The sequence below is a fragment of the Gymnoscopelus braueri genome (genome assembly GCF_963280865.1).
Source record: "Gymnoscopelus braueri genome assembly, contig: SCAFFOLD_35, whole genome shotgun sequence".
Classification (NCBI taxonomy): Eukaryota; Metazoa; Chordata; class Actinopteri; order Myctophiformes; family Myctophidae; genus Gymnoscopelus; species Gymnoscopelus braueri.
The window spans coordinates 137,501-146,936 of NW_027660596.1; the positions used below are offsets into that span (position 1 = coordinate 137,501).

General features: G+C 41.6%; 1 protein-coding gene across 1 annotated transcript; it reads left to right on the forward strand.

The window, feature by feature from the left end:
* Nucleotides 1–7,981: 7,981 nt before the first annotated feature.
* LOC308081400 (microfibril-associated glycoprotein 4-like) lies at nt 7,982–8,924 on the forward strand (the record flags this gene model as incomplete). The annotated part of the gene is made up of 1 exon (XM_080457773.1): nt 7,982–8,924. A coding segment is annotated over one exon (705 nt), but the record flags the coding sequence as incomplete, so codon positions are not given.
* Between the last annotated feature and the right edge of the window lie 512 nt (nt 8,925–9,436).

Consider the following 9,436-nt stretch of genomic DNA (forward strand, 5'->3'; position numbering starts at 1 on the left):
TTTGAGATTGTAGATCGGCTATTTTCAGAATGAAGTATGTCATACATTGCAAAAACATACCCTCTCAAATAAGCATTTCATGTTATCTTTACCCTCTGCACATGTATTCATTCATGTTTTTTGCAATTCAACTTAAATGAGTCTGCATCAAGCGAGGCTTGAAGTGGCAACCTTGCAGTCATGAGGCACTCACTTAAGGGAGAAGCCATTGGATCAATAGACAAGACCTGTGAAAAAGGATATAACACAGCAGCCGATCTACAAGCTCAGAAACACGTTACTATCTGAAAAGTTGTGAGATTGTAGATCGGCTATTTTCACAATTTTGTCATATATTGCAAAAAATACTCTCTCCAAGAAGCATTTCATGTTACTGTACCTTTAACAGTTGCGCATGCATTAATTGATACAGTCATGTTTTGTGCGATACAAACGAGAAGTAGCCAGCAAGAGTTGAGGCTTGAACTGGCGACCTTGGACCCAGAGGCTGATGCTGAAGCGAGACACCATTGGACCAACAGACCAGAACCAGCGAAAAAAGAATTCACACTAACACTAACACTAAGATCACTCGTTCACAAACCATTTACCAATAGAGAAATTGTATGTCTCCTCGAAACCGAAACCAGTGAAAGCAGCCGATCTACAAGCTCACAAAACGTTGCTATCTGAAAAGTTGTGAGATTGTAGATCGGCTATTTTCACAATGAAGTACGTCATACATTGAAAAAACATACTCTCAAATAAGCATTTCATGTTATCTTTACCGTTTGCACATGTATTCATTGATACAGTCATGTTTTTTGCAATTCAACTTAAATGAGTCTGCATCAAGTGAGGCTTGAACCGGCAACCTTGCGGTCGTGAGGCACACGTTTAAGGGAGAAGCCATTGGAGCAACAGACAACAACCTGTGAAAAAGGAGATCACACAGATGATACAGTTTCACGCAAATAGCTGAAAAATCCTGGGTTTAAGTGTTTTTCAAACTGCTCAAAATTGCGGACAATCTAAGGGCGGAACTTACTGGTCAACGTGATACATGTGTTCCTCATGAGTCAAGGCACATGTGTAAGCAGGTTTAATGGCTGTCGGCCAAACGAGGCATGACTTTTGCCTGTTTAAAGTTTGCACTTTAAAAAAATCGCTATAGCGCCCCCCTTTGACCAATTGGAGTAAGATTGGTTTCAGTAATATTTGGAATGACCCTCAACATTAACGCAAAGTTTCAAAGAAATGTGAGTCTGCATGTATGTGTTAGGGGCAGATGAATAATTGTCATAAAACTGCAATATTCATTGGCTCATTAAAGCTTCATTTTTTCACTTATGGAAAATCTTTTGCACAGGTTTGTCGGCATAGGTCCAAAGTTCATGTGTAAAACGTTTCGTGCAGATTGCTCAAAAATCCCAGGATGAGATAGATTTTAGCTGCTTTTCATATAATTCAAAATGGTGGGAGATCTAAAGGTCAGAGGTCAAAAGTCAGAGGGTTAAAGTTGTTCATCATGAGTAGACGCATGTGTGTATTGAAGTTTTATGGCTGTAGGTCAAACAGGGCATGAGTTGTACCTGTTCAAAGTTGGCATTTTCAATTGAGTGCTATAGCGCCACCTTTTGACGAAAGATTGTGAGATTTATTTCTTGATAGTTTTTCATGACCATCTACCATATGGCCGAGTTTCGTAAAAAGCGACAGCACGGTTCACCCAGAACTGCGAAAAGTGGCGGAAACAGAATACCTACAATATTAAAACAGGTCCAGAGCTGAGCTCTGGCCCCGTAATAATACTGGCATGTGGATTAAAATGCTTCGTTTTTATTGAACAATACGGGAGATACTTGTACTTATCGCGGAACGGATCGCTTTGTAACATCCGTGGCTCGGGGTAAGCACTTTATATTTGAAATCTGAACTTTTATGTACATGTGAGAGTTGGCAATGTAAAAAAATCGAACACCACTATAAACCAGGGACTCTCGGCACCATGACTGTCATGGTATGACAGACATGTTTCAGGGCTAACCTGTGATTGGCTAAAAGTGTTTTCTGTCACTGGGTTATATATATATATATATATATATATATATATATATATATATATATATATATATATATATATATATATATATATATATATATATATATATATATATATATATATATATATATATATATATATATATATATACACAGACACACACACACACAGACACACACACACACACACACACACACACACACACACACACACCGAGAAGGCATCCGCTTCACTGGAGCAGTAAATATTTACACTAAACAGCACAACAATCAGACAGTGTGACTGTTACTGTAGCAACCATCACATTCCAGACTCCATAACTTGTCATTGCCTGTTGAATCCAGTCAGACCCTCTTTATAGCTAGAGGCTATAGTCAACTATGTCTGTCTGTCTGTCTGTCTGTCTGTCTGTCTGTCTGTCTGTCTGTCTGTCTGTCTGTCTGTCCACAACTGCAACATGCTGCTGTATATACGGTCGGTATGTGCTGTTAAGCTGGATGCATGTTGCTTTGATTTCATGAATGAAATAGAATACACACTACATTTCCTCAAACCTGATTTAAGCAGACAAATACAAAGTCAGGGTTGAACATTCTCTGATAATAGAGACAATGATTGATAATGTGATTTTACACCATTACTTAATACAGAAGCAAGATGCCCTATTCTAAACTTACTAGAACACACTGGCACTGAACGCCAGCAATGGTTGAGTGTCGAAATCTGTCAAATATTTGACAGGTTTCCACAGGCTAACCACCACTACTGTTGATGTCAAGCTTGCTGTGTGTTCCAAAGCCTAGAGGGTATGTATTAGAAGACATAACATGATTACTTTGCATTATACAGAGGCTCCCCCCAATCCCCCTTTTATTATTTTTACGGGGCCAGGCTCTGCAGAGCAAGGCTCCGTTTTGATATTGGCATTATTTTTCTTCTCCTTCTTCTTCTTCTTCTTCTGCCACTTTTCGCAGTTCTGGCTGAACCGTGCTGTCGCTTTTTACGAAACTCTGCCACATGGTAGATGGTCATGAAAAACTATCAAGAAATAATTCTCACAATCTTTCGTCAAAAGGTGGCGCTATAGCACTCAATTGAAAATGCCAACTTTGAACAGGTATGTTTCTCCTGGGTTTAAATGTTTTTCAAACTGCTCAATATGGCGTCAAATCTAAGGGCGGAGCTTACTGGTGATAGATGTGTTCCTCATGAGTCAAGGCACATGTGTAAGCAAGTTTCACAGCTGTCGGCCAAACGAGGCATGACTTTTGCCTGTTAAAAGTTTGCATTTAAAAAAAAATTATATAGCGCCCACCCTTTGACCAATTGGTTTCAGGGATACTTGGAATGACCCTCTACATCAGGGGTCCTCAACAGGCGGACCGCGGTCCGGTCGTGTCCCGCGGTCCGGTCATGGACACGACCGGACCGCGGGACACCTCTCTGTGGACCCTGGGAAAAACAAAAACGGGGGAAAACGTACCCGAATCCGCCAAAATCTGCGAAAAAAAAGCGTGCGCGCGCGGGGGGGGGTGGCACATGCACGCGCGCTGCGCACGCGTTTATGTGCGGACCCTAGCCTTATTCAAAAACGTATTTGTGGACCTTCAAGATTTCTTGTTGAGGACCCCTGCTCTACATTATTGCAAAGTTTCAAACAAATCTGAGTCTGCATGTATGTGTTAGGGGCAGATGAATAATTGTCATAAAACTGCAATATTCATTGGCTCATAAAAGCTTAATTTTTTCACTTATGGAAAATCCGCTTCCCCAGTTTGTCGGCATAGGTCATGTGTAAAATGTTTCATGCAGATTGCTCAAAGATCCCAGGAGGAGATTTTACTGTTTTTCATATCATTCAAAATGGTGGGAAATCTAAAGGTCAGAGGTCAAAAGTCAGAGAGTGAAAGTTGTTAGGCATGAGGAGACGCATGTGTGTATCGAAGTTTCATGGCTGTGGGTCAAACAGGGCATGAGTTGTACGGTGTACCTGTTCAAAGTTGGCATTTTCAATTGAGTGCTACAGCGCCACCCTTTGGCCGATGGTTGTGAGTTTCGGGCCTTGGCCGTTTGCCGAGTTTCGTAAAAAGTGACCACACGGTTAGGCCAGAACTGCAAAAACGGCGGAAGAAACAGGGCAGTTTCAAAGAGGCTTCGAGCCTGATAGGCCTCGAAACCTCAAATAGTACCTATGTGTACCCCTAGGGGTAGTCACACCCCATGAAGCCTTGAATCCATGGATTTATTTGTGTGTTTGTCGCATTCCTAAGCCAATAATTTGATTCCTGTCTCCTACCGGCTAATGTATCCGGTAGGAGACACAAAGTAGACTCTTTGTATCTCCTACCGGAAATACACCCGGGCATCAGATCATTGGCTTAGGAATGCGACAAAAACAAAATAAATCCATGTATTCAAGGCTTCATCGTTTTTTGGGTGAACTCCTCCTTTAAAGCCCCCCTTCTTACATCTGACTGAATTAAGCTGAGACCCCCCACATGTTGTGTGCGCGCAGTGTGGGAACACTGTTTAAAAGTCTTTTGTTCCAGCTTAGCAAATGAAAAAGCATGTTTCTTTTTAAATAAATCATTTACAGATGGATGAAACAATCTGCTGTCAGTATCATTGTTTTATAGATTATTCAGGTCAAATGCATATATATGTAATGTATTTCGGTTACAGTGTCTGATCAAATTAATAAGAAAAATCTAAATATTGAACCTAGTGTTGTTTTAAAGTGAAATCCTCCTTTAACATTCTGACATCAATTCTGACATCAATCCTGACCTTCACATTTCTGCACACATTTCTTTGTGTGTGTGTGTGTGTGTGTGTGTGTGTGTGTGTGTGTGTGTGTGTGTGTGTGTGTGTGTGTGTGTGTGTGTGTGTGTGTGTGTGTGTGTGTGTGTGTGTGTGTGTGTGTGTGTGTGTGTGTGTGTGTGTGTGTGTGTGTGTGTGTGTTGCAAGGTGGCCACAACAGACATAGCCGGTTCTGGCACTTTGCTTTGATTTTCCAATTTTCAAAGTAAATATCTATACGTTCTTAACAATTTAACCCTCTATACTTGGTTGACCGGAGTTCTCAGGGGTCTGTACTTTGTATCTTCGCCGAAACATTGACGATCTGCAAACTCACGAGTCACAATGCAACATGATGAGCTGTCAATCCTGTTTCCTGTCAGTCTACAGGAATCCTCTGTCAGTTCACATTCCAAACACAGCAGCTAGTTTCCAGTAAGGACGTTCATTAAATATAGTAAACATGTTGTGTTGCCAGGAACATTTAACCCTATAGTTCTCAAACATGTTCGCGTGCCAAGGACCCCCATAATTATATGTATTTGGACGTGGACCCCCCATCTGAAAATGTTTTGTGCCAGGGACCACCAGAAGAGAAGATTTGTGTTAAAAAATATATATCAAAATTTCAAAAATGTTCAATAATAGCAGATATACAAGCTCACAGCGTGGCACGAAGTGACGCGCTATGAGCTTGTATATCTGCTATTTTGTAATAGCCAACGATAAAATCGTTAAAATGACACAGATGCTTATCCGGTTTTAACGAGTTGAAGGATGTTTTTCTTTTCACCAAGCTCTTATTCAAGATATGAATTCACATAATGCATAATCGTGCATAGCTTTATTACTGACAGACTGTTTACACAGAATCCTAGACAGACGGTCATGCATTTTTATGTTTATTCAGAACAATAATATTAATAATAATAATGTAGTCTACACACCTTTGTGGTATTTGTCACTGGATATTTTGGAAAACACCAGTATCTGCATTTAACCCATCCTTAGTGACAGGAGCAGTGGGCACTAGGGGGCAGTGTCTCGGGGAGCAGTTGGGGGTCAAGTATCTTGCTCAGGGACACTTTAGCCAAATTCCAAACCCGAAAATCTCGGCCACTCGCTCACTCCCACTCGGTCACTCCGACTCCAAACCGGATGTGCTCAGGGTCCAATTATTCAGTTGCTTCTTGGAGGAGGCGAGTGGAGTCGAGTGGAGGAGCCGAGGAGGCTCTCTACTTCCGCATCTAGCGAGTGTACATCAAGTGTAGGCTCGACCACTCTCCACATCTCCTCCGCGGCAGACTTCCGCATCACGTGTACACGTTTTTTTTGTTTTTTCCCTTCTCCCACACAAACAATGCTTGAAACCCGAAACCATGCCCCGAAAACACCGGCTGCCCCCCCCTTCGCCCCTGCCGATCACTAGTTGCGCATCTCACACACACACACACACACACACACACACACACACACACACACACACACACACACACACACACACACACACACACACACACACACACACACACACATACACACACACACACACACACACAGTGTAAATTGACTGAAAAGACGCAACAATACGATAAAAAGTATAATACAATTATATACATTGTAATATATTGTGCACACTTATTCTGTCTCAAAAGCTAGTTAGTTCATTTCTCTCCTTGCATGTCTCAATGCAGTGCATGGACTACTATAAATTACTGTGACAAAGATTATGTTTAAAATAATGTACTGTATTTATATATAGACTGAATATAGGAGAGGACACTTTACGCTTTAACTATAGCCGTACTCACTCAATTCTGAACCGATTCTTAAAAATGTTAATTATCTATTAGCTGTGAAGGGTCTTCTTTCATGTCTATCAGTCATGATTTATTTCGCTATCAAACAATATCAAGCAAAATCGCAAAATCACAAAATCGTCTGAGTTTTTTTCTTTTTTCTCTCAAAACCCCGGACATTTGAAGGATTTTATGAAACCCCCCAGACAGCCCCCCAAAAGAGGATATGTCCGGGTAAAACAGGACGTATGGCCACCCTGCATGAATGATGTAATTCAGAGTCAGACATACTCTGTAATATACGGTGGCTGTTATAAGCAGCAGTGCCGTGCGGGACTGCTGCGGGGGGTGGGGGGTCTGGGGACTGTACGAGCAAAAAGAGGGACGGGTCAGGATTTAATTCATAAATGTAAGTTTGCTCATCCTGGCGCTTCGTTCACTATTTCAGGAATAAATGGCTTTGCACAAAATGTTAACTATAAAGATAACAATGTGGCCATCCACATTGATGAATTGTCTATTCTTATATTCTGTATTATTCTATACCTGCATATTATTCTATGCATATATATTATTTTCATGGCAATGACAAGCTATATGATCGGCTCGGTTGGCTGTGTTGGCTGTGTTCCAGTGATCCAGCTGTGTGAGACGTCATAAGTGATCGCGGAATTTGCCGTCGCTTTGAAATGACGCTAAGTGCAGTCCGATCCTTTGAGGCCAGCTGGTCGGCCACTCTGTCCTCGCAAATAATCCTCGGCTCCTCGCAGGGGCGGGGCTTAGGCGCGAGTGGAGGAAGCGAGGAGAGTGAGCGAGTGACCGAACTTTGGGGAATGGAATTTGGCTTTTGACACATTGCTGCAGGGCCTGGAATTGAACCTGAGACCTCTGGGTTCCAAGGCGGGCTCTATAATCATTCAACTATGGCCGCACCTTGAGCAGTGCATGCTTTGAATAATGTGGTTGGTTCGTGTGTGTGTGTGTGTGTGTGTGTGTGTGTGTGTGTGTGTGTGTGTGTGTGTGTGTGTGTGTGTGTGTGTGTGTGTGTGTACTATGTAACAAAAATGTATAGGCAGGTCAGACTGGTCTGGTGACAGAGTACCTTTATCTATCATACGATCTCTTTGGTGTCAATACGTCACCATTCTTAACTATAAGAGAAGGGTCTCACACACAGACTGCATTGAACCTTCTACTGGAGCTGAACATACACTCAACACACTCAGACGTCCTTTGATCTGAACAACAAGCTACAACTCAAAACTTCAAGATGATACTTGTTGCTGCAGTTCTGTTTCTGGCTGTAACAGTCCACTCTGCTCCTCGTTGTGGAATCAACCAGGATCTGGACTGTGAGGAAAACTACAACAATGGTGATCATGGTTATCACAAGCTGGTTCTGGACTGTGACGAAATCTACAAAAAAGTCTCCACAGCGAGTGGTGTGTACACCATCTACCCCACTACTCCACCTGCCAAGGTCTACTGTGACATGGACACAGATGGAGGGAAGTGGACTGTCATCCAGAGAAGAGTGGACGGCACTCTGAACTTCTACAGACCCTGGGCTCAGTACCGAGCTGGGTTTGGAGACGCATCAGGCGAGTACTGGCTGGGACTGGAGAACATACATCTCCTTACCAAGGACAAAAAGTATCAGCTGAGGGTGGACATGGAAGACTTTGAGGGAAACACAGCGTTTGCCTCTTATTCCTCTTTCTCTGTGGGTTCTGAGGCTGATGGCTACAAGCTGCAGGTTGCTGACTTCAAGGATGGAGGAGCAGGAGACTCACTGACCGAGGCCAATGGAATGAAATTCTCAACCTTTGACAAAGATCAAAGCACGTGGAGCTACGGGAACTGTGCCAGTCATCATTACGGTGCATTTTGGTACAACGGTGCACGGTTCGTCAACTATGCTAATCCCAATGGTGTCTACCTTTGGGGAAAGGAAACGAGTCACGCCCACGGTGTAATCTGGCACACATGGAAGCGTTATTATTACTCCCTGAAGGCTGTAGCGATGAAGATCAGACGTGTTCCTTAAACATGTTTAGGTTCACATGCATGTATTTTAGAAAAGCACAGCCGTGGTATAAAAGGCATGATGCAATATTTACTATTTTTCATGGTTTTAATTTGGGTTTTTTTCTCTCTTTGGGACTCTGTTTAATCCTAAACTCATACAGTAGATATCTGTATTGTATCAAATATTATTACAGTGGTGACCTGTCAGGGCTTTTAAATGAATACATAATCCAAGATGTTGTGAACATCGTCATGAATAAAGAGATGCATGCAAAGACAAAGCAAGGTGTATTGTGTAATGCTTTACTTAAAGGTCGGGTCTATCTTTATAATCACATTTACAATGCATTATAAGGCTTCATAACACTAATGTTTATAATGATACATAACAACTTATAACAAGGTTTATGAAGTATTTTCCGTGTTGGTCAAATTACATTATTATGCTTAGAAGAACAGCATATTATAACTACCATACTTTTGTATTGTAGCTTGTTTTATAAGTATATAGAGGGTCTAAGTGTTTAGAGTGTATGTTATGCAGAGAGACTCCTTTACAGAATAAGCTTGCTGTTACAAATATGCACAGGGCAGTGGTGGAAAAAGTACTCTTACTTGAGTAAAAGTACAAAAATATTAGTGTCAAAATGTACTTAAAGTACCAAAAGTAAAAGTACTAAAATATTTGAAAATAGCCTATGTATAAAATAGGGCTAAAGTGGTTCATGTATGTTTTATAATGTAATCATTTATATCTGCAAAGTAACTG